Source organism: Cotesia typhae, unplaced genomic scaffold (genome assembly GCF_013202065.1).
Source record: "Cotesia typhae breed Kobodo isofemale line unplaced genomic scaffold, CoteBio_Ctyphae contig_65, whole genome shotgun sequence".
Lineage (NCBI taxonomy): Eukaryota > Metazoa > Arthropoda > Insecta > Hymenoptera > Braconidae > Cotesia > Cotesia typhae.
The window spans coordinates 1,752,233-1,779,583 of NW_027423762.1; the positions used below are offsets into that span (position 1 = coordinate 1,752,233).

A 27,351-nucleotide genomic window follows, 5' to 3' on the forward strand; every position below is an offset into this window, starting at 1 on the left:
AGGGTATTTGTTCAGGCTCAAATCCCTTAATATGGTCAGGCCCAACTAAAACTAAATTTTTCAAATAAGTTTCTTTTGAAAATACTATTGATAAATTTGAAGATAACAAAATTTTAAAAATAAAATAAATGTATGTAATTAGTTGTAAGAACATAAAATTATTTATGAATAATTAAATTCTATTTGTTATAAAATAAAAATGTCGGACGTTGAGTCCGACATAACATTGGGAAGTTATTGTTTTTATCCCGTTTTCCGAAAATCGAGTTTTCAACAGATCTTGACGTTTTGAGGTCCTACGGAGCTTCCCTGACTATTCCCGCGATGGTATCTGTATGTATGTATGTAAACCTCTCATGACTTTTGAAAGGGCTTGACTAAACTTAGATTTTGAATACAATTTGGACCGATTCCCATCGGTAGATTTTGATAAATCTTAAAAAAAATACGAAAAAAAAATTTTTCAAATCAAGTTTTTTTTTAATAACTTTCAAACGGCTTGATCGATTAATTCTCAAAACTAATCAGCTCTTAACATCGAAAAACGACGTCGATCGCCACCTGGCCGGTCAAAATCGGTTGATTCGTTCGTGAGTTATCGTTGACGAAAGAAAACCGCAAAAAAGAAAACCTTGAAGAGCTCAAAAGTATATAACAGCTATTTCTTCGAGCTCGGGGAATTCAAATAGACAGACAAATTGTATTTTTGAGCTTGAAGAGCTCAAAAACCTTATAAGTGCAATTTCAAGCGTAGGTTTGGAATTGGCGAGAAATTGCAGGAATGGCCTTCAGGGTCAACCGTTTTCCAAATTTTTTTTTTTTTTTAGTGATATTTGATAACATGCGAGGTTGAAAAAGAGCTCATAAACTTTTGTAGATCAGAAAGTTTGAGAATTGTAAATTTATGTTTCCACTGTGTATTATTAGTAATATTAAACGTTAAAGTATGTCGATTTTAATTTTTAATATTTAGATTATTCCAAAATTCTATAGCTAAGTTATGACGTTATTAACATAATACCACAATTATTCGAAGAATTTTCACATCCAAACTCTTAAAATTTTAATCAATATAAAGATATGAAAAAAATTGACCACTAAATATTTATTTATCAATTTAAATAAACTTATAAGAATTTATAACGCCATTATACTGGTGAATAATAAAATAAAATATAACAAAATTATACATACAACAGAAAATATAATTAAAATTACCGAATGCGTATAAAAAGAACAACTTACCTTAAAAGACTTTTAAACGTATATGAGTACGGCGATACGGCGTCTAGGAGACATAAATATACGAAAACGTTCACAACTTAGTGAATAGAGAGACTTTTAGTCCGGCTGTAGTGAATATATATACCACGTAGTGAAAGAGAATTACACAGCTTCGTAAATTTGAAGCTGGTTTCACGAGATTGAACAATAATTTATATTCATCCACCTACGGTATCCACTTCTCGCAAAACCAACTTTGTGCACATGTTTCTACTCTGTTGATAACTAAACTTGATAAATTATTGCCACCAAGTGGACTCAGAACAGAGAAAATAGGACACAAAAACGTGTTTATTTTTTGTTCTATTATTAACAGCGTACAACTAAATTTTATTTAATAAACTCTGCAACATAATTCATTCGTTTTATTTATGTTGTTTTATTTATTATCTCAGGTACAGTGGTTTCAACAACAACATGAGAAACGCAGAAAAAAACGTGACTACCAAATCCCATCTTCTTTTAGCTTTAGTGATTATCCAAGCATCTTTGACGATTTTACATCGAGACAGCGTCCGCCTTTCCATCATCAACGTAATCGAGGTGCACCGCTGCAAAATTTATTTACGGATCCGCTTTTTAAAGAGCAATGGTATTTGGTAAGTAAAGTCAAATTGGATGCATTAGTTTAATTAAATAATCCTGGTCTATAGACTAGAATGAAAAAAAAAAAAAAAAATACATTCATTTAATTTAAGAAATCTTCTCTTTTTCAATGTTGTTATTCAGAAGCGATGTCGTTGTAACTTAATCATGATTACATTCGCAAATTCAAATTACAGATAAATTTTCCACGAGAAAATTTCATCGATCGATTTTTTTTACAATTAACTTTAATCACAGTATATTTTATGTGGTAGATTAGTACAATATGAAAAAAATACAAAGAATTACAAACGAACGCGCCTTATTTTTCATTTTGTCAAACGTATAAACTTATAAGAAACTTATAGGAAACGTTTTCCTTACACGGAGAAAAAAAACAACACTGATTACTATTTTGTACAGTAATCAGTAGTGTTTTGAAAGAAAAAGAGATTAAAATGCTTGAGACAGTAGAGAGCGCTATATATAAACTACTGACTACTTTCTGCACATAACTGAGTCGTGCACTGGCATTAACCAGTCGTGTCTCATACAGCAATCTCTACTGTCTATGAATACTTTTCTAATATTTGTATCAAACAGTAACCATTGATGTTTTATTTTCTCCGGCCATAAGAAATTATTATTCGCTATCAATAACATATCTCATTACACATCAAATAATGTAATGACAATAAATTTTGATGCATTTTTTCACAGCAAACAAAAAAAAATTCACATATTCATTAAATTTATAACAAAAGTATCTTAATTCAAGAAAAATTAACTTGATCCATCAAAATTATTTTGGGGAAAAAACCGTTGTCATACCTAAAAAGAATTAAGGGTGAAGTCCAGTTGGTCACTTTCGAAAATGCTTTTTTTTTCTTTAAAATTTTGAACGTATATATCTATAAGAATTTCCGGGGATGGGTTAACCGTTTCGGGAGAAGGGTCGCAGATTAAATGTTAGTAAGATTTTTTATTTCAAGAAACGTAAAACGCGTTTTTCTCAGAACTACGTTTTCACGGACAGCCAACACGATTTCTCCGGAACCCGTGGACCGATCCTTCTGAAATTTTAACCACATATTCTAAACACAAATACTCACGAAATAGACTACAATCATTTTAAAATATTGATTTTTACTATTTTTTTACAAGCAACATCGAAACAAAAAAAAAACATTTCTTTTAGTTTTTTCGGTTTTGGTTACTTAAACTTAACAACAATTGTTCAAAATTAAAATCAATAGTCTATTTTGTAGACATTGTCATACCGAATCTAAAACACTTCAGTTCTTTTGCTTCACATAAGTTGTTACTGAGATATTATATAGGACCGGACCCGCCTTCAAATTATGCACAAAAAAAAAAATTTTTTTGAACCAAGAAAATTGTAAGGAAGACTGAAGTTATTTTGTAACAAGAAGAAATTTTCTTGGCTTACAAAAATTTAACCTCGTTCAAGAAATTTCAACTTCATTCAAGAAATTTTCAATCTTTTTTTAAGATTTTTTTGATTTAAGAAAATTTACGCTTGACTGAAGACTTTCTGTCTTCCTGTGTGGCGTTTCGTTTGAGTGCGAATTTTTTGTAAAAAAAAAAAAACTGAAAAAAATTAAACATTTATTTCAAAGCAAGCTCACCAGAAATTTCCAAAAATCGCCTTTTCTTTTAGCCGATGAACTAGACTACATCCTTAACTTCATTTTTTGTTAAGAACTTTACATTATTGATTCTTAAAATTTTCAACAGGTAAACTTGGTTAGATTTTCTGTCTGAATGATTTAAAATATTATTTTAAACTTTTTTTTTCTTTTTTAATTTACTTGAATCTATTAATCACAATTAAAAACATCCATTTACCTGAATAAATTGGTTTTTTACTGTATAATTTACAGAATGGAGGAGCAAAAGATGGTTTTGACATGAATCTTGGCCCCGCTTGGCAAAAGGGTTACACCGGAAAAGGAGTGGTTGTCTCAATTTTAGATGATGGAATTCAAACAAATCATCCAGACCTTGCACTCAACTACGACCACGAAGCGAGTACAGACATTAACGACAATGACGACGACCCGATGCCGCGTGACAACGGAGATAATAAACATGGAACTCGTTGTGCCGGCGAAGTGGCTGCCGTAGCCTTTAACCAATATTGTGGTGTAGGAGTTGCTTACAATGCCAGCATTGGAGGTAATTTCTCACGTCACTCAAACGTCCAAGTATTCCAACAGATTGCATTTCAATCAAATCATTTTAATGACATCGATCATTATTGATATTAATCTGTCTCACTGCCTATTATAGATGGCAGTTGACAGCGCAATTAGTTAACAGCAGCTATATGGACTATCATAGACCTTCTACTTACATTGTAATTTTTACATTACCTTTATGTTATTTTTATTCAAAAATTTCATTAACATTACCCTTAAAAGTTTATTCAATTTATCGCAAATTGTGTGATTTATAATTTCAATCAAATTACATCCGGAGAAAATTAAATGTAGGGTAAAAAATAAAAAAAAAAAAATTCACCAGTTTCGAGTCATCTAACATTCAAATTGAAAACGTATTTAACTGATGAAATGAGTTCGGTAAATATCAATGAATTCTCTTGAAAATTTTACTCGCTGGCGATCAAGATTGTTCGGTATTAATCAAACATTTTTTAAAATACGAGTAATTCCGGTGGAATGTTTAACCAATTGGAACTCGACCAAATCAATCGAATTTATGTCTGATAAATTACATAAAATTATAAAAATAATGAATTGCTTAATAATTGTACATTTCTATTTAACAGAAACTATTTTTGTTTGTAAATCAGGTTTTAATTAAACGACAAGGAATATATCAATTGAAAAACATTAAATTAAATTACTATACCGATAAAAAGATTTTTTTAATATTTAATAAGCTTCACTAATTATTAATAAACAAGGTTTTAATATTAAATGATTGAATAAATATTAATTAATAGTTAATAAATCATTTAATAAATTCAGTTTATTAACAATTACTAAATGTTTATGAACTTTTAATTGGCTATAACTTTTGGATGCCTCGTTCGATTTTGATTTACTTGACGGCATGCGATGCATTGTTTCAAGTACAAAAATTGTTTATTAAGTCTTGAGTCGATGGATCGAAGAATTTAAAATTTATTTCGAAAAAACGATAATTTAGAAATTTCTAAATGTCTATAAATTTCGAAAACGTCATTCGATTTTGACTAACTTGGCTGCATTCGACACAGTTTTTTAAGTTAAAAAAGTTTCTCTGAATACTGCAGTTAGTTAGTCAAATATTTTAAAAGTTATTTCGAAAAAACTTAAAAAAAAATTTTTTTTAACTTCCCGCTAAGAAAACTGAAGATTTTCGAAAAATCGGGAAGTTATTGTTTTTACCCCGGTTTGCAAAAATCGAGTTTTCAACAGATCTCGACGTTTTGAGGCCTTAGAAATCTTCACTGACCCTTCCCGCGATGGTGTGTGTGTGTGTGTGTGTGTGAAAACTGCGCTTTGTGATGAAAACTGGAAAAATTACAGTTTCAGATTATAATTATTACAGATTTCATAAGAATTAGATTGTAGAATGTAATATTTACATTGAAAGCTCTGAATATTGAATAAAAAAATTGAATTTAGAAAAATGTTATTTTAAACTGTAATTTTTCTAGTTTTGATTACGACGGGACCGATTTTATATTTTATACTGTAATTTTTCGAGTTTTCTTTTTTCCGTGTAGGACCTCAAAACGTGGTGATTTCATGAAAACTCGCATTCTCCAAATTGGACCGAAATCTATAATTTCCTACTTTTAAAAATTATCAATTTTCAAAGCAGGAAGTTCAAAATAAACAAAATAAATAGAATAATAAAATAATGGTTGTAATAAATTCGCAATGACTATTCGTACGAACGCACTCTTTTACTCGTGGGTATTGAACGAATAATTTATGTTTATTTAGTACATATATTAATAATAATGAATTGTTTGTCCAGTACTTGTATTAATGGACTCAGTCTAATAAATAATAAATTTTTTTCGGTGAAAATTATTAGTGTCTCGTATTTTTATTATAAATGATGATGGCATTATTTGGTGTTAGATGATCTTACCATTGTACCATAAAAAAGAAATTAGTATTAAAAAAAAAAGAATGAAATATTAATAAATATTTACTAACTCTTAATTAATGTAATTTTCTCCCCAAGTTAAAAAATTGATTAAAATTTAAAAAACAATTAGTTACATTTAATAAATAAATAAATAAATTTTTTCCAGATAAATGAATTGATTAATAGTCAATAAATTCTTTTATCAATGCAGTAAATTTATTCGATACTTTGTAGTAGAATTGAAATTCATAACTATTATCCTTAGCAAAAGAGAGCAGAAGAGAAAATGTATAATTTATTTGAAAATCAAGTTATGTATTACTACTGTTATACTTGTTGAAAATCAAGGATACAATGTATTGAATATCTAGTAAATAAAATTAATATTCATCACATCACTAGTATCAATTCTCGCTTACATTTCTGGATATCAATGGCGTCGTCATCATATATATATTCAATACTATGGAATCATTTGATGCAGTATTTCCAAATGAATCCATACAACTAGCTCACAAGCCAAATGATGTAAATAATGAAACTGTATGAAAACGAAAATCAATATCACCAGATAACAACAAACATGAGAAATCAATATATTGAAATGAAAGTTTATTTAAAATTTTTTATTTACAGGAGTGCGAATGCTTGACGGACCGGTAAATGATGCTGTAGAGGCAAGAGCTTTAGGTCTCAATCCCGAACACATCGATATATATTCAGCCTCCTGGGGACCCGAAGACGATGGTAAGACAGTCGATGGCCCCGGTCCATTGGCAAGACGTGCTTTCATCTATGGAGTTACTAGTGTAAGTGTAACATAATAACGTTTATTTATGTAATATTTATTAAGGAAGCGACTCAATTACTAAACTGAGCGAAGCGAGTCTCTATGTTAATTATGTTTATGTTTTGTGGTCCACTTTTCAAAAAAACTACAAAACTTCAAGACATAATTTGAAAAATATGTGTGTGAGTGTAATTAAAAAATTCTTTTTGAAAACTTTAAGGTGCATTGGACACGATATATAACTTGTATTATTGCTTTTCTTTCTATTCGCAAGTGCTTTCACTCGTGGTTATTTATAAATAATCATTTTTTCTATTAAAATATTTACAAACACCTTCAACAAAATGTTTTAATTTTTTTTTTTATTTTAACAATCCACCGACAGTGATTTATTATATAAATGTACAGAAAAAAAGATTCACTTGAGTCAAGAAAATATTTTTTTTCCTAATTATTTTCTTGAGCGAAAACAACATTTTTTTTGACACAATTTCTTAAGAAATTTTCCTTATTCCAACAAAATTAATTCTCTTGCTTTAAGAAATACGTATCTTGATCCAAGAAAATTTATTTAAGTCAAGAAAATCTTATTGTTTTGAGAAAATTCAGCCTCTTGCTCCAAAAAATTTAGTTCTTGATAGAAGTAAATTTTCTTGTCTTGAGAAAATTTCTCTCTTGCTCCAAAAAATTAAATATCTCGATAGTAAATTTTCATTAATATTTTTATTGACTAACATGTCAAATTGGAAGATCAAATAATATTGAATCATTTTTTTTTTTCATTCAATATGTAAAATTTCCCGCTAAAATAGTATAAAATGGGTATCCAATATTCAAGAGAAAAATTTTCTCAAGGTGAAAAAATTTTTTTCTTAGCTGAAGTAGGTGGCGCTGCTTCCCTCAAGTATCTAAAAATTTTGATCAAATATTAAAATTTATTGTATCAAGTATTTATGATAATTTGAATTAAGAAAAAATTACTTCCACCAAGAATAGAATTTCAAGAAAAATTTTTACTTCGGCCAACACAACTTTAGTCTTCCTTCAAGCACCCGAAAATTTTCTTGAGTCAAGAATTTTATTTTTCAGTCAAGAAATTTTTTTTTCTGTGTGAAAGTTTTGCATTTTCTCATTTATATTATTAAGTTCAACAAAATTATTTGAAATCAATATGTTCGGCTAACATTTATTGTAGATTACATTTTAACATTCCGATTGTTAATAATTAACTACTCAGAAACTTTTCGTCAGATTTTTGCAGAAAATGATTTTATATGTATCTTACATCGTTTAACAATATATTAAAAATTCCACTCTTCATCTTTACATTGTCTCAACTTTTATAGATCTTATCAATTTATTGTTTAAATCTTTTTTATTTTTTTGTTTAATTTGACGACAAGTAACAAAAATATTTTTCTACATATTGTCTGAAAACGAAAAAATAAAAATATTTTTGTAAGAAGAAAATATTAAAAAAAATAAAATCGTTTGGAACAAAAAAATTTTCAAATAACATAACTGTTACGTCGAGAAATTGAAATCCTAAAATACTTGGATCGCTAGTTGTTTTTTTTTTTGCTTGATTTATTTTCCATAAAAATATATAAAGTAAATATATAGACAATAATGAAAAACATTAACTTTAAAACAACATTCAACCATGAACAACAAATATTGAATAAAACATCACTGAAATTTCATATCTTTCTATGTAACGATTGGTTAAAAAAAATGAAGAAGTATAATGTGTTTATTTTTTAAGTTTGTCATTAAATTATTGTATTTTATTTTGCTAATGTATCATTTTTTGTAAAACATAATCGGTTGAAAACTTTTTAAATTTTTAATTAAAATGAATTTTGTTCAATGATGCAGAAATTGATCAATTCAATTAAACAAAGAATTTGTAGAGAAAGAAAAATATTCTTGTCAAGAGGGAAAATGTGATGTAATCAGTGAACGAACTAATTCTATATTTGTTCATAAAAAATAAAAGATTTTGTTATTCATACGAAAAAAAGTCCTGATAAATTTATCCCGCTTGAATACAAAGGACTAACATTTGCGTGTCGTCGATTTACCATTGTTTTAACAGATAAATAGTCGTATCAAAAAAAATTGAATATCGTTCGTTACAAGCAAGTAATTTTCACTTTTAATTATCAAAATCAAGGAAAAAAAAGGCTTTTGATAATTTATATTTTCAAAATGATAATTTATTGTTTGGAATGGTTAATTGATACATCTAAAAAGTATTTACACAAAATTTAATAAGAAAACATTATTTAATCGATTGCTATTTTCTCTGCTAAATCAAATTATCTGATTCGAGTATGCCTGGCGGGAATCAAGAAGTAATTAAGACTTAAACTTTATTAAATTTCAAAATCGATTCAATAGCTAAGAAGTCAATCAAAAAAAAAATTATTTTCAATTTAATTCTTCAATAATGATCTATAAATTATTTTTTTGGGCTATTCTCAAAACGTGTGTCGTAAATTACATTTAATAAGAGTAATTCAATAATTTTATTTTAGTGAATATTAGTAAATAAAAATTTTTTTTAATCGAAAAATTGACATTCAAAATATATATTTTTTATCAAATTGTCAGCAGTGATTTTTTGAAAAAAATTTAATCACAAAAATTGGAAGTAAAAATTTTTAAAATCTAAATTTTTTCAATTCATATATTAAATTTACAAATCTTGATATGTGCTGGAAAAAAGAACATAAAAAAAGTTAACCAATAACTCGATTTTCCAATTTTTTATAGTTAAAAAATGTACTCTAAAAAATTTTATTTCAATTTCGGGTTATCAATAAAATCAAAAAGCTATGCTAATAATTGATAAAAAATGTATAAAAACAATTTTAATTTATATTTCTTCGGAATCATATTAAAATTCATGAAATGTCAACACTGGATGTTAAAAACATTTCGAGCATAAAAAGTCACTGTAACCATGCTTTATTAAATTTTCTGATATTATTTGACTATTGATCAATTTATTCCATTGAGTTGAAATGCATGTTAGAACCGAGAGTCTGATACATTTTATTGACATGAATATATTCTGATATTCCGGGGTGTTCTATGCAGCAGAGTATGACTATAAAATTTCATTGTAAACATTTAATCAAACGTTATTCATAAGCGTATATTGACATTTTCTAGGGCCGCAAAGGAAAAGGCTCAATATTTGTGTGGGCGTCAGGAAACGGCGGTCGTCATACAGATTCATGTAACTGTGACGGTTACACCAATAGTATTTTCACATTGTCAATATCAAGTGCAACACAAGGGGGATATAAACCCTGGTACCTAGAAGAGTGTAGTTCAACACTAGCATCAACATACTCATCTGGGACTCCCGGTAATGATAAAAGTGTTGCAACTGTCGATATGGACGGTAAATTACGGCCCGATCATATTTGTACTGTTGAACATACTGGTACATCAGCGTCAGCACCTCTGGCTGCTGGCATTGCTGCCCTAGCGCTCGAAGCTAATCCAAGTTTAACTTGGAGAGATATGCAATATTTAGTTGTGTTAACATCAAGATCTGGACCACTCGAAAAAGAAACTGGATGGATACTCAACGGAGTCAAGAGGAAAGTTTCGCATAAGTTTGGCTATGGGCTAATGGATGCGGGCGCAATGGTCAATCTTGCTGAGCAATGGACAAATGTGCCGCCTCAGCATATTTGCAAATCTCAAGAGATCAATGAGGAGCGATCTATAGATTCATCTTTTGGTTATACTCTCAGTGTTTATATGGACGTAAGTGGCTGCGCTGGGACTATTAATGAGGTCCGTTTTCTAGAGCATGTTCAGTGCAAGGTGAGCTATTTTTTACATTTATTATTTTAAATAATTTATTCTAAAGTATACTAAATCAAAAGCATTTTGTATGCATTAGTTACTAACTAAATGTGATCTTTTTTCATATGAACTAGGGTGTGCCAAAATGTAACTTGCGTGATGGACCTCTTAAAATTGGAATTTCCGCTTTTAATAGGAGGTGTGTTTGGGCATTTCTTGACATATTTTGAGCGTAAAGGATTCATTTGATTTTCAGAGAATTTTTTAACAGGAGCTTTGTTTGGGCATTTCTGCTGAAATTTCAAAATTTGGCCAAAAGTGTCCAAACAAAGCTCCTGTAAAAAATTGTATGAGAATCAAATGAATTCCTTACTCTCAAAATATGTCATGAAATATCCAAACACAACTCCTGTTAAAATCGGAACTCAAAATTCCAATTTTAAGAGGTCCATCACGGAAGTTACATTTTGGCACACCCTAATATGAACGTTTAAAATAAATTCTGAAAAATAATCTGTAACATATTGACAGACAGTAGTTTCAAATATTTTTTCAAGAACATGTAGGACAGGTGAATGTTTAAATTTTTAATAAGATACTTGGATGCTTTTCTATCAAGTAATTATCTTAATATTAAAATAGAGATGATATTTATTTGAAACAAATTCATTCATAATGTGATTGGTCGAATATATCATAAGTATGAAAATATATGCGAACCCTATATTCAGGCGCGCGCATATGAGATTCTAGTCTAGTAATAAAATTAAGAGAAAAAATATGTATTGCAAACTATTCGTAACGTGATTGGTCGAATATATCATAAGCATGAAAATATATGCAAGCCCTATGTTCAGGCGCGCGCTTGCGCGCGCAAATTACATTTTAGTTGAGTAAAAAATCATGAAACTTGACAAGAGTACGTAAATAATAGTTCTTTTTAAATTGATTCTTTAATTTTTAAATTTAATCATTGAAAAAAAAATAATAAAATGATAACGTAATATTCGCGCGTAAAACACCCTTCTCTCAGAACTTATCACATATTCAAGTAAATAAACTTTACTGTAAAGAAATTACTAATAAACATTCAACCAATATAGTCTTTGAGATTGATTTAATTTTTTGGTTGTTCTTTATTTTAGTTTAGATTACTTATAAGACAGCATAATCAAAATACAGCTAGATTAGGGTAGAAAACTAATTATCAACAAAAAAATTCGTTTAGTATATTTTCATGTAGACCGCAAGAGAGTACCAAAAGTAAATTATCTTGTATAATTTTTTTAAGCAGTGTTTACAGTATTTACATTAAATCTGAAATAATGGTAATGATACGCCAACCTAAATAATTTACAGTAATAAGCTGTAAACTTACCGCAATTGTACCGTACCGCTACCATAATTATACGATACATTCACCGCAATATGACGGCATATCTTCCATACCGCTACCGTAGAATTACGGTATATTCACTGTAAAATTCCGGTAAGACTACCTTAGAATAACAGAATCAATTTCTTTATTAACATTTAATATCAATAAGCCAAATATATTCATTTTTATATTATGTACTGTAAATTATGTATCGCAAATTACCATCACAAAGTAGTGTAAAGACAATAGCCGGATTTACGGTAACTCGATTCTAATTAAAAGTAAAGATTTACGGTTGAAGTAAATAAAACTATAATAAAATTACGGTATGATTGCGGTAATATAGGGTAGAAACACGGCACCATTTCGGTAAGGTTAAGGTAAAATTGCAGTATCATTACAGTGGATTTACGGTATGGTTACAGTATGGTTACGGTATGGTTACAGTATGGTTACGGTATGATTACAGTAAGATCACAGTAGACTTACTGTGTATTGTCTTCGTACCGTAATTCACCGTAATTTACAGTAATTTTACCGTAATATTGAATCCGCCAGGGGCTCCAACATAATTAAATGTATTTTCGATAGACAGCGCTGGATTTAAATACATTTTTTAAAACATATTTTAAGTACATTTTTTTTATTGCATTTTTTTCGTCAATAACAGGAACCAAAGCTTTAATATTACATTTGAATTTTTCAGATTAGTAAAGAATTAAAAGAAATCTCGCCGGAACACAAAAAAATGCTAAGCCAGAAATAAAAATCTCTCGTGTCAATAATTTGTTATTGTATAGAACTTGAAAATGTGTACTTTTATGTGTTTTGAAAAATTTATTATTATACGTTTTTTGGTTCATAATTTTTTTTTTATACTCTTTTATCATAGTCTGAGAGATAACGTTAAAAGATAATACCTACCATAAAAAAGTGGCAACAAAGCGTGGTAAAAATGGATAAAGTAAGAAAAATGGCCTCGAGACATTTGATTTTTATCTTTTCTTTTATTTCTTTTATGTGCAATTTTTTACATTCAATATTGAAAATAGTAGATGATCAAAGATGTTTAAAATTTAATTAAAGTAGAGAATAAATTGAATTATGATATTGTATATTCAGTAAAATGTACAAGTATTGTTATAGCTACATTTTCGTTTAATTGTATGTAATATAAAAAACATATAGAAGCTATTTGCCAGTTATACGATTTAATCAGAGTATTCAGTCAGATTTTGCCAGTTATGTATGAGCAAAGTTTACGATAAAAAAAAAAAAAAAAAAAAATTTATTACTTGTAGGGCTTGAAACTTTTGCGGAACTTATTGAATATTTATTGAAAGAAATTTAATTTACAATGTAACAGTTAATTTTTCAACTTTAATAAACTATTCAAAGTTATTAATTAATTAGTGAAGCGTAAATGTTTGCATTATAATTTAAAGGTATTATACGAAATTAATTTCTTAGGTATTTTATTATAATTAATTGCTACAGTGGAATATTTGATTTGACAAAAATCAGAAATAGCGTATAAAAAATCGGACACTAATGATTTTCGAAATAACTAGTATTTAAGATTCAAATCTTTTTTTTTTTGTTTTTATTACGTTCAAAAATTTTTTTTTAATTTAAGTGACCTATACAATAATAAGCACACAATCATGTTTTTCATGAGCTTAAAAGAGTATGTAGCAATAAAAATAGTAGCAGGGAAAAAAGCACAAACATTATATAATAATAAAACACGTTTTCATGTTTGACATCGTGAATCGCGCGATCGTAACATATTTTACGATGATTATAGCCTTGCATTTTTCGTTACATTCCACACACTCGTTTTCTGACAAGCATCATCTTATAATTCTATATTTCTTCAAACAAAATTACCAGTATAGCCTATCTATAGATCTCTTTAAATAATTTTTCTTATAAATCCTTAATCGATCAAATTTGTATGCTGCCAAAATTTTATCTTTTTCAATTTAAGAATTGTTCGGTTTGATTCAAAATGAACTAATTCTTCACAATAACCTTATTGAATTAAGAATATTGTCACTCTAATCAATGAAATTTTTTATTAGTAGATAGACGGTTAAAATTCCGCCGGATGTCACTTTATCATCCAATACATACACAAAAAGTACTAACGATAATACTATAGTGATATAACTTTTTAGCTGGCTATAGCTATTTCTATACATTTCTGCTGTATTCTTTTTGATGCACTTCCGATAACAAAATCTGGCAAACGGTTGACTCTGCAAGCCATCCCTGGAACTTCTCGCTAGGTACAAAACACTCAAAAAATTATCTATTTAAAATTCTTGAGCTCAAGAACACAACTTTCATTCTTTTTCGAGCTCTTAGAGCTTTTCGAATCTATCGGGCCGAATCAATTAAAATTTTCAGGGAATCTAAGTTGAGTGGAACCCTTTTGCAGTAAAAAATTTTGCGTCATTGCGTCAAAAAATGTTGTGTTAAATATTTAACACTTTTATGTCTAAATTTAATATTTATTGTGTTAAATTAATTCAAAAAAGTATTAAATATTTAACACATAATTTTTTGACGCATTGACGCTTTGACGCAAAATTTTTTACTGTGTTCGATTGCCGTCAGCCATATTCCGATCAGTCAAGCCGTTAAAAAGTTATAAAAGTTTTACGCACACACGTTACACATACACACACGGACGTCATCGTGAAACCAGTCAGAATAAGCTTCTTAGGACTTCAAAACGTGGAGATCTGATGAAAACTCGATTTTCGAAAATCGGAATTACACCAATAACTTCCTTATTTTTTTTTTAATTTTCAATTTTCTTAGCGAGAAGTTAAATTATGTACTGTTACCAATAAAACATTCATTCATTTAATGTAAAAATGTATAAAAGACTTTTTTTTACTATCTAGTAAATAATGTCCGAGATGACAATGGAGCTGTTTCATGATATTTTAGAAATAGTAAAATTTAATATGAAAAAAATTTAATTTCGATGATAGATTTCTGGAAAAAAAAATAATAATAATAATCACAATAATAACGAATAAAAAACTGTATGCAGAGTAAAATAAATCCAATAGTTTACACTCAAATGTCGCTTTGTGATTGACAATATTTCGATATATGGAAACATTAATCTACAATGAAACTGTCATTGTAGTATACACTAAACAAACATAATAGTAAATTCATGTGTACGGTCGTGTACGTTTGTAGCTTGTATATATCAATGCCACAAAAGATCGCGTTATTTTAGTCAACAAATTGACCATTTTCCAACGCGTTATCTATTTTAAATCTCTATTTGCAGAACGTTTTTAGCAAAAAAATAAATAAATAAAAAGGATTACTATTAAATATTAAAGTGTCAATAAAATTTATTGAAAGAAGAGGATATATTTTTTATAGATCTTTTTTATCATTCTCATAGGTATCATTAAGATTTTTCCCTCGAGGAAACCTCCGCCTGTTGCTGACTTCACCCATGGGCACTACCTCAACATTACTTTTTGAACGACCAAGAGACGTACTCAGTTCCAATTTCGATGATTGGCCATTCCTGAGTGTACATTTCTGGGGTGAAAAAGCTGACGGTCGGTGGACGTTACAGATCATCAATGCTGGCAACAGACGAGTCAATTCACCCGGTAAATACCAATTTTATAATCTACTTACCTTCTTACCTACTTTTATTTACTACTTTATTACCAAGTATTATTTCTATCCAATATTTTCATGTTCGAATAAAACTTCAAATATTTTTATGAAAAGGATAAGCGAAAAAATTGACTAGAACAAATAAAAGAGTTTATAAAGTAGATATTTAATATCTAATTTAAATTAGTGTACAAGAGAAGACCGAATCGGGAATCTTAAAAAAAATTTTTTTTCAAAAGTTTTCAAAATAGCAACAAATTATTCTTATCGTCAATTGACACTATTTAGAACTGACAAAGCTTATTACTTTTTCATGTTTACAATAATTAACGCTATCACGTCAATCAAAATGATTTTAATGAAAAATTTTTATTTTTTTTTGGACAATTTAAGTTTTCGAAAATTATTATTAACAAGAATATTTTACTCATATAAATGTTTTCAATTTACTTTGAATGAGATTAAAAAAAAAAAAAAAAAAAAAAAACGGATAAAAATTAGCGTATTTGAGTTCCAAAAAGTTTCGATGTTTCTCAATTTCTCAAGTAAATCTCGTTTCGCTACCTTTGATTATACTATATGTTATTAAATATAATATCTCTATTTTTAAATTTGATAACTTTTTTTTTGCTTACTTTCTTTACTGCGTTAAATTTGTTATAGTTACTTTAAAAAAAAAAAAAAAAAACTTTATTTTATAAATCATTCATTCATGAAGGGGAAGGTCAATTTCTTATTTAAAGTTTTTGGAAGAGTTTTGAATAGTTTGTTGGTTTCATAAGTTTTTTTCGTCAGATTTTTCATTAAACTATTAATATTTTATGCTATAGCAATATTATTTTTTTTTATTATTTCAAAACATCCAAACTATATGCTCGCTATATTGTGATTAAAAATAGTAAAAAATAATTAAGCCAAATTTTCTTCTATTCATGATTACAATAGTAAGTAAATTATTTATTATAACATGATTAAAGTCAATTATTGTAGTCACAAAACGAAAAAAAAATCAAAATTAGGGAAAAAAAATTGAAAAGCAATTTTTTGATACAAAGTTACTGCAACCGATCTTGGATTGTATCTCAAAAATTTTATTTTTTCGCGTAGAATTTTATAAATTTTTTTGAACAAATCGAAGGAGTCCTACAAGATAATCTAATTTTCGTGATCAAAATAGCCAAAATTGGACTTAAAATTTTTTTCTCAATTTCCGATATTTTTTTCCAAAAATACATGAAAAAACAAAAAAAAATGGAATATATTAATTATTGTAGAAAGTATGAGTATTGTTATATCCGGCATACCGTATATAATACAGGGCCTCCCATTCCCGCCGAAAAGTGCAGCGCTTGCATATTTAGGGAACCACAACCAGGACTGCGCGACAACTCACTCGTGGCTGAAGAATACACATTATCGCGCATTGTCACCTCATCAAAAGAACCAATTGTTTAATTAGTAGCCCCTCTTTCAAATCGCGACCGAGGTGATAAAAACCGCGAACACCATAATTCACGAGCTTATTTTACAAGGTAACAGTTCTGCCTTAAAGCCCGGGTGAGTCCTATACCCCGACACGTATAGGCAGACTTCAATTATTAAATTAATTAGTCATCCTTTCCCTAATTATTCATTTCGATTTCCTTAGCGGTATTTCTGAGTTCTGTGATAGTGATTCTTCGAGCCACGATTCGTTTTGACGATAATCGAGATTCCCGCAGTTCCAGTGACCTGGTACCACTCTCAAATTATTTTCTTCGTCTGTAAATTTATAATCGGCGAACTTTTGTTTGCCGGAGTCGTTACTCCGGTTACGAACTCATTAACTTTCAATCCTTGTTCTATATTGTTAATAGTTAATAAGTGAACAGTGTAAGTTAAGACGTGTTTGCCCATAGGGCCAGTTAAACAGAATATATAAACTAAAACCCTGAATCGAAGTGTATCATCATTCCTAAATTAAGAACCTTCAACCTTCAACCTTCGATCTCCAGTCAGCAGAAGGAAGAGAGAAGCCAAGCAGCGGAACTCAAAGGTACAAAATCCAATCAAAGACCGAATCATCGTTGGAATTAACATTCGCAATAGTAAGTGGATGATATTATCACTATTTCCGAGGTCGATTGTCTATTCCAAGGGGCCCTCTCCGGGGTTTTCACCTTCGCGAACCCATAAATTAAAAACCTAACGATCCTTTCGTTAGGGAAATTCATCTGTTATCCGAACCTCCGATAGTCCAGCTACCAAATTCTAAGATTATATTTTTCGGACATAACAAACCTGAATTTCTGGTGGCAGCGGTGGGATCCGACTGGTGATCCCTCGTATTAGACAAACCACCCAGTTCGAAATTTAGTAGAAAACAGGGTATTTCCTTCTTAACTCCTCCAAAAATTTCCAAAATTTTTTCCGAAATCAAGAACCGCACCCAAAATTTTATTTTCGTTCTCTTGATATAAATTTTCATTCATTTTACATTCCGCTAGCTACGCAAAAATTAAATTTAACTTCGATTCGTCATTTGATACATCCGGCGTAATTCAACTCCGATTCTATTTTAAATTTTTATACAAATTGAATGATAAAATTAAAATTTTTTTTTTTTGCTGACGTTTGAAATTAGCCATCAGCTAAACTGTTCAGATTTCTTTTTTGTTTTAATTTTGCTGACTAATAAAATTTTTTTTGTCATTCAATTAGAACTTAATTCTACAAATTCTATAAAAAAAACCAAAAAAATTTCGAAAATTTTTTTTTCGGTGGTTTTCTTATGATTACTCGAAAAATATTTTCAAAAAAAAATTTTCAAACTCAGATCCAAAAACAAAACACTTAGAGCTACAATTTGCTTTTTTTTTTTTTTGCTGTACGACCATTTTTGTATAAGTTACAGCCTGTTGAAAATCCCCCAAAAATTTGGATTTTTTTTCTGCTCCCTTAATTTTTGTGAGAAGTGTACTTAAAACAAAATTTTTTTTTTTTTGCTGACAATTAATTATTTCTTTTCTTTCAACTTTATTATTTTATTAAGATATTCGATCCTATTCAAATCTCTTTTTTTTCCTTTTCCTTATTCCTCTTTTTAATTGCTAATAATAAATTATTTTTCCTTATTTCGAAAATTATTTTTTTTTATCTCTCCTTTCTATTTTCAACTTTACTTTAACTTTAAATCCGATTTCAATTAAAATATTTGTTGGTCATCTTGTATGCGAACCTATATTATACTGCCTGCTCAGATTGTGCTGTTTACAAGCACGTCTTTATAGACTACTCACTACCAGCCTGGTGTGCTGTAATTCTTGCACCTTGCCGCTGATAATGGGGTTTTCTAAGCAGACTAGTGTATCATACTCGCACAAGTCAATGACGCTCAACTTTATTTAATCGTTTGCTTTTTCCGTATTTTTTTATTTCTTCCTTTACCTTTTCGTGTCTGTTCTTCCGTATTCGACATTCCGTAACCCTACACCTACGATAACTAATCTTACTATCCGGTTATTGTACTCTCCAGCTATGTCTCACTTACCGAATGACCGATAAAATACCTCGCGATTTAATTTAAATTAAAATTTCATATTTCTTTCTTTTAAAATTTGGTCTTTTTCTCAGATTTTTTTTTCCTTTTCTTCTCTTTCTTTACCCCCGCGCTCTCTTAACCTATTCTCTATTCTTACACCTAATGGTAAATAAAAGCCGTCGTTGCGGATGTAAATCCAAATTCGGAAATCATACGCCGATCTGGTTAGCGGAAAAATTTATCATAGACCCTTGATAGAGACAAAGTATTGGGAAGACCCCTCTTTCACAAATCAAAGTTCCTTTCCAATCCCAGAAATTAAGAAAGGAATACCTAAAATACTTAGCAACGAGGCGGTTCCCCAAAGTTTAAAAGAACTATTAAAAACCCGGAGAGCAGAACCTACGATAGACAACCGGACTCGAAAGTAAGCACTCCACCGTCGTCCCCAGAAGTAGTCATAACCGACATACGCCCCTTCGATACACCCTGAATTTATTAAACTCGGCTCAATAATGGTCGACCAGAACAAGAAGGAAGAACGGTATCAAAACTGAACGATTCGGTTCCGATTAACGTTCGAACGAAAGTGGAGAGGTTAAAGAGGGAACATACGATAGTGAACAACCTCCTGGTTTTTGATAACGTAACATATACTTCAACAACTGCAATTTTCTAATTGACAAAAATGTCATATGGCGAAAAATACTGGAAATTCTACTTCGGACAGCTGCGAAGAGAATTATCAGAAGCTAGACCATGTGAAGGGGAATCTCTTGAAAGTTTTTATTACTATTTACATGATCTAATTACACAGCTTGGAGAATTTTCACATCCTTTGTCTCGTAAATTTGTAGTAAGCACACTCGACCAGAACGTTGATCGACTTTTCTTGTCATTTATCTCTCCGGACCTACGGGGCCAAATTTCAAAATTTAATCCGAAAACCTTGGACGAAGTCTACTTCGCTTTCAGACAGATAACATCGGCATCAACTTTTCCACCACCAATTCGACATGAACCAAAAATCAAAGAAGCTCAGATATCAATCGAAGAACAACCTGAAGAGATCATCGAAGAAATAAACTGTTGCAAACCGATAATTAGTCAAAAGGCAACTAAAAACGAAGTGGAGTCCATTTCTGAAAGTTTCTGGGATGATTGTGAAATTTCTTCTGTTACCGTCTTCACCCCTGTTATATGCTTGGAAGCATTCTGTGAAACAGTCAGCGACCTGAATATTTTAAAACTCGAATCAAGAAACGTAATGCCTATCTCGGAATCGCGCCATCCTTTCGAGATCCTTCTAAACTCAAAATTTATCTGCGAAAGGTCTGAACCAGCAAGTAAATTCAAGCTTATCACCAATCGGAAAACTGTGCCTAAACCAAAAATTTTGCGAAAATTTCCCGTCCAATCCTCACTTGACGAAACTAAACCTTTCAACATAGATCCTCTCCCAGTTCAAGACGACCTAAAGTTACTTAATGCGAAGAGGCCCAAAATTTTTCAAGGCTACAACTTACGAACGATAAAATCTGCAATCAACAAAATTACAAAATTTAAATTTTACACCCTCTCACCCACTCTACTGGTATCGCCTTTAGAACCACCAAAGATTCGAATTAAAACACCGCCTGACCTGACTTCTTTGTTAAAAATTACTCCTTTCGATAAATTACTTTTCTTTCTTTTATTTTCGATTTTTTTTTCTTCTCTTTCTCGCACAATACAAAATTCCACTCCAAATATGCAACCTATTATTTTGAAATTTCTGCCAGTGTAGAATAAACGCTCTTAAAATCTACAATACTACTCCATAATTATTATAATTAACAAAATCACATAAGGGTTATTAATCTTTCTCAAATTCTTGTAGCAATACAAGAAAACTTATGAGATAAGATTAATCACCACATAGCTATTCCTAAATAGCGTTGAGCCGTAAGATTCCAGCCAGTATTGGAAAAAGTTTTTTTGCATTTGTTTGACTCACTGCGTAGATAATTCAATTCAAAATAAAGATAAAGTCTACTTAAAAAAAAAAAAATAATAAATAAATAAATAAATAAAAAGAAAAGGAAACAAGAGGGGGGGGATGAAAATAAAAGAACTTCTGTTGAGAATAAGATAAATATAATTTTTAAGTCTTGAAATGAAAATCCGAAATTTCTGTTGAAATATGGTAAAATAGACAATTTTTTTTTTTTTTTGGAGATAAAAACCATTTAATCCGTTTGATTTGAATTGAAACTTTAATAAGACTTGGAAATTCCAATAGAATAGAACTCTGAATTCACAAAAAAAATCAAGGGGGAGGGATGAAAATAACAAAATTTTCTCATTAGAGGAAAAAAAAATTTTGTCAACAAATTAATATCGTAAGCCTTTAAGAAAATATGTCAAAAAAAAAATTCAATCGAAACAATTAACTTTTTTAACCGTTTAAGCTATTAAGAGCTTTGTTTTTGAAATTGTAAAAAAAAAAAAAATTTTTTTTTCTGTTCATTATAAAAAAAAAAAAAAAAATTCAAATTAAGATCTCTGTTAAGCTACATCGACAGTATCCAAAGAAAAACCCTCGTAATGGCATACGATTATTGAGTTTCAAAGAGGCGTACGAAGTCCTAACTAATATACGAAAGATGTCATATTGGAACAGAAAATTTTCAAACGCAAGTAGATACGCTCCCCGTCGCTGACCTGATAGAGCCACTACAGAACACCTCTTGGTTTCTCGGACAGCTCCTGTCCTTACCTGACCATGGAACCCATAACTAGAAGAATGGGACAAGTAAAGTTGGACCTACCATCCTCCTGGAATCTGTTATCGAAACTACAAACAGCTAGCTAAATGATGACCCGTTCTTGATCGAGTTAAAAATTCACTCGACAACCTCGAACGTATTCAACCAGGGCCCGGTTATACGATTCGCCATCAGTCAACGAAATTTGGAAAAAGCTAAGGTGGGTAGGAAATTCATAGTATACAAACGTTCACCTGAAGGGGCACTGTCACCGTTTGTCCGAGCACATTCTCCGAAGAATTAAACGAAGCATTCTGCAGGACATAGTACACCTTCTTTGAAACCTTGATGTAATACCCAGAGCAAGGGCGACGTTTATCAACGGTTAAGCAAGGATACGAATAAGACCAGAAAGGAAACAACCAACGACACGGAGGACACAGCGATCAGGACTAAACCACAAAATACGAATAATCATGCTTATAACTTACTATTAAAATTTCTATTTAATTTTTTTTGTATGATTATTGTTCCATTGGTTTTAGCTATCGTTAAATTTAAAAATTTTTTTTTTTGAGAGGAAAAGAAAAGGTAGGTCCCACCTTAACAAGACTGAAATATTCTTGATTCCAGGATTTTTTTTGCTCCTTCATTCCCACAAATTTAGAACAAAAAATTTTTTTTTCAATTTTCGACTCAAATTTTCTTCGTTTCTCCATTATATTTTTCTCTCTATCTCAAAAAAAAAAATCTTTTGTGTAAACAATTAAAGTGTAATGCTATTACTGATAAATTAGTAACTTTGCAACACAGAATAACGCAAAATTTAAAATAATCAAGATAAAAAAAAAATATATTTTTTTTTTCTTTTCTCCGAAGAATCATAGAAAATAAGTTACATAACTAAAAACAATGTAATCGAAGAATTTGGTAACAAATATTTTTGTAAAGAAACTATATTATGAAATTTAACCTTTCTTTTATATATACTTGTAAAGGGCTAAACACGTACTTAATATTTCAATAACAAAATTTATGTAACTCAAAAAGATTATCAAAACAAAATTGTAAGCAAGCATGAACTTTTCGTCAAAATGAGACGCCCGAGTTCGCGAAAGAAAAGATGCTGTTAGCACCCTTCCTTTCGGGGGGGATGCTGTTATATCCGGCATACCGTATATAATACAGGGCCTCCCATTCCCGCCGAAAAGTGCAGCGCTTGCATATTTAGGGAACCACAACCAGGACTGCGCGACAACTCTCGCGTGGCTGAAGAATACACATTATCGCGCATTGTCACCTCATCAAAAGAACCAATTGTTTAATTAGTAGCCCCTCTTTCAAATCGCGACCGAGGTGATAAAAACCGCGAACACCATAATTCACGAGCTTATTTTACAAGGTAACAGTTCTGCCTTAAAGCCCGGGTGAGTCCTATACCCCGACACGTATAGGCAGACTTCAATTATTAAATTAATTAGTCATCCTTTCCCTAATTATTCATTTCGATTTCCTTAACGGTATTTCTGAGTTCTGTGATAGTGATTCTTCGAGCCACGATTCGTTTTGACGATAATCGAGATTCCCGCAGTTCCAGTGACCTGGTACCACTCTCAAATTATTTTCTTCGTCTGTAAATTTATAATCGGCGAACTTTTGTTTGCCGGAGTCGTTACTCCGGTTACGAACTCATTAACTTTCAATCCTTGTTCTATATTGTTAATAGTTAATAAGTGAACAGTGTAAGTTAAGACGTGTTTGCCCATAGGGCCAGTTAAACAGAATATATAAACTAAAACCCTGAATCGAAGTGTATCATAATTCCTAAATTAAGAACCTTCAACCTTCAACCTTCGATCTCCAGTCAGCAGGAGGAAGAGAGAAGCCAAGCAGCGGAACTCAAAGGTACAAAATCCAATCAAAGACCGAATCATCGTTGGAATTAATATTCGCAATAGTAAGTGGAGGATATTATCACTATTTCCGAGGTCGATTGTCTATTCCAAGGGGTCCTCTTGGGGGTTTTCACCTTCGCGAACCCATAAATTAAAAACCTAACGATCCTTTCGTTAGGGAAATTCATCTGTTATCCGAACCTCCGATAGTCCAGCTACCAAATTCTAAGATTATATTTTTCGGATATAACAGTATTTTAAAAATATTTCTTTAATTTTAACAGTTTCGCTTCGCGTTGAAATAGAGAGCTAAAAATTTACATTGATACTTCGAATTACAAAAAATCGAAGGAGGTCACCAACAAAACGTCATTGACTTTATATGAAATGGCCTACAAGTTATCAATGCTGTATTAGCACCGTTAATTATTTTATCATATTGTCTATATGAAATCACTAAAAAGTAAAATTCATTCGATTATATTATTAGATTAAAAGTAATACTCGGCAGTAATGCTCAATAATGGAAGATTAAATGTTAATAATCTATTGAATTTAATATTCATGAAACATCCATTAAAATGAACAACATCTTTTAAAATTTATTAAATGTGTCATTCAGTTTATAGCACTTAACTAATTTACATCATTTATTAATCCAAGCCATTGTGATTTCAATAATAGTAAATGAACATTTAATCTCCTGCACATTATTGATTATTTAATTCTTTTTATCACATTATTAACTCGTACATCACAATTATTGAATTAACTGGCAATTTAATGATTTACCTTACTTTAGATTAAAAAATTCCATCAAACGTATATTTAGTATTTTATTTGCACAACTTTTTATTTTATATAAAATATTATAACAATTGAATTGGTATTCAAAGAAGGATGATATTTTTTTTTGTTTAAAAAACACATCAAACAGAAGATTAATATAAGCACCGAAAAATTTTAAACTCATACATTGCTCACAACAATTAAGGGGTTATTCTGGTCTAGAAGCCTCAATTTAAAGCATTTTTCAAACTAACATATTAAAAATGAAAAACATTTTTACCATCCGCTTTTTTATATGATATTTATTGACATTTCAAGAATATAAAAAAAAAATTGAAAAAAAAATGATAAATTTGACAAATTACAGGCCAGTGAAATAGGGGCTACAAAAAAAAACGGTGCACCCTGGTTGACATGATTCCAGGCTTTGTAGTGATCTGAAACAAAAAAATTTGAAAAATTCTTAATCTGTAAAGATGTCGCTATCGCGTTGACTTGAGACAAAAAAAAAAGAAAATTCACAAAATGGCGTCGACATGAAATATCAATTTTTTTTACCCCTTCTTTTGACCTTTTTGAATTTTTTGAAAATACACCAAATTGAAATTTTTTTAAATCCAAGACAGACACGCTAGAGAGATATATGAAGATTCCTACCAAATTTCAAAAGAATCAGTTGACTAGAACGTGAGATATCATGTCAACCACTTCAAAAAAAGTAGTTTCAAGAAAGTCGCGCTTAAAGTTCGAGAAACAATTCCAGTAGAATAACTCGTATAATAATATTTAATACTCACTTTGGATTAATCGGCGATCCCAGATCCACACATTGGATCTTCTTATACTTCATACTCGATGTTTTGTGAAGTTCTTTCTGCTAATCGAGCTGTTTTGCCTTCTTTTGAAGAAGCAGAAGCTCGCAGAAGCAGAAGCAGCTGCGTCACAAAATCCACTGTATCTCCGAAAATAATTCAAATTTTGAAAAATCCATTTAAGGACATATTTTTAAGGGTCCAAACTTTGAACATATGCAAAAAATCTTTTTTTTTTTTTTTCAAATTTCTAGACCAGAATACCCCCTTAAGGAAGCAACAAAAATTTTCAAATTTTTTGGAATTTTTGACAGACTCCACTTGAGTAAAAATTCATCGTATCAAAATAAAAAACAAACGATTTTAAATCTCTAAAATTCAAGTTTTTAGATCGTTCAGTTAAAAGTCTTAAGGAGTGAAGGTTATCAATTAATTAATTTTTTTTTGCTGAAGACAACTAAAGAAGATGTATAAACTAAAAGAGACTTATAATATGTTTAATTATTTATAAAAAAAAAGTGAATTTTATGAGTATATATATATTTAAATGCTTAAAATGTTGTCTTTTAAAAATTTATTAGATTTAAGAGAAAAATTTAAAAGAGTCCTGTTAACAGTAAACTGTAATACTGGTATAATAAATAATAATAATACAAATTTTTTTGCTGATTCGACGACTTACCTCCTTAAATGAAAAAAATCAAAAAATTTTTTCTTATCACTTCTAAAATTATTTTACTAAAAAATCTGAAAACTAGAATTTAAGAGCTTTAAAAACGTTTATTCGTTTTTTGGACATGACTGCTTTTCACTTTAATACAATTTATCAAACATCACCTAAAAATAAAAAAATCTCTTTACTCTATAAAATTAAATTATTTTCAAATATAAAAAAATTCTATAGCACTGAAATGTTATAAATTTTTTTACAAAACTTAGTTATATTCGATATTCATAAAAATCTATGATAAATTTATATTCAAACAAGATTTATTACTCTATAGAATATAAAATAATCGTGTTATAGATGCCATGAGGGTGAATGGATAGTTATATACTCTAATGGGATCAGGGTGCCATGAGAACGTACTATAAAAATGGATGAAAATAATGAATTTTGAAAAATTACTTCCTCATACCCATTCTAAACAAAGGTACTTTGAGATAATGTTCTATACACCTGTAGGATATTTCCAACGTTTTGTAATTTATCTAAATTTTTCATATTTTCAATGATGAGTGAATTTAAAAAGATTGTACACCAATAAACAAGAAACAAATAATGTTGAACCAAAGAATTTATTTTTAAAATAACTAGTGGTCTTTTTTTTTTTTAATTTACTATCTTAGTATGTAAATTTTTGGATTTAAAATTTGAAAGAAAGTTGAGAAAACATTTCTAACAATAATTCTAACGCTTCATCAACAACTTAAGTCATTTGAGGTCCATTTGCAATTTCTGAAGTTAATAACTGCTAAATCCGGCATTATACAACTCTCGTGACTACTCCTAATAAAACTTTAACGGCGATAAATGTTTGTCCAAACATGAATTACGCTAAATTACTTCAGTACGTAAAGATATAAGTAAAGCGAGAATAGAGACTGGACGTGTAAGTTCAACTTTATCAGGGTCGTAAAAATATACTCGCCAATGAAAAGTTAAGAAAAACAAAAAATAGATGTTTTTAAGCCTCTAAAACAATAAAACTTACTTATTTTTACGAGCAAAGATTTTTACTATTCTGTCTTAAAAACAAATTGTAAAAAGAAAAAAAACCATTCGGCAGCCAAAATGGAAGTAAATTTCTCGGAGCTACCAAAAACTTGCAAAATTATTGAAACGAATGAAAAAATAAAATTCCATCAAAAAATGGAAAAATAGATCATTTTTTATCTGGATGAAAAAACAAATGAGGAGCTGATTTT

General features: G+C 29.8%; 1 protein-coding gene across 2 annotated transcripts in view; it reads left to right on the forward strand.

Moving 5' to 3' along the window:
- Fur2 (furin-like protease 2) overlaps nucleotides 1-27,351 on the forward strand; it is a 314,333-nt gene that overhangs the window by 281,861 nt on the left and 5,121 nt on the right. For both annotated transcript variants that reach the window (XM_074250907.1, XM_074250908.1), the window contains exons 4-8: nucleotides 1,680-1,883; nucleotides 3,774-4,068; nucleotides 6,637-6,809; nucleotides 9,971-10,636; nucleotides 15,433-15,649. In XM_074250907.1, coding sequence (XP_074107008.1) covers nucleotides 1,680-1,883; nucleotides 3,774-4,068; nucleotides 6,637-6,809; nucleotides 9,971-10,636; nucleotides 15,433-15,649 — 1,555 coding nt within the window. The remainder of the gene's footprint in view (nucleotides 1-1,679; nucleotides 1,884-3,773; nucleotides 4,069-6,636; nucleotides 6,810-9,970; nucleotides 10,637-15,432; nucleotides 15,650-27,351) is intronic.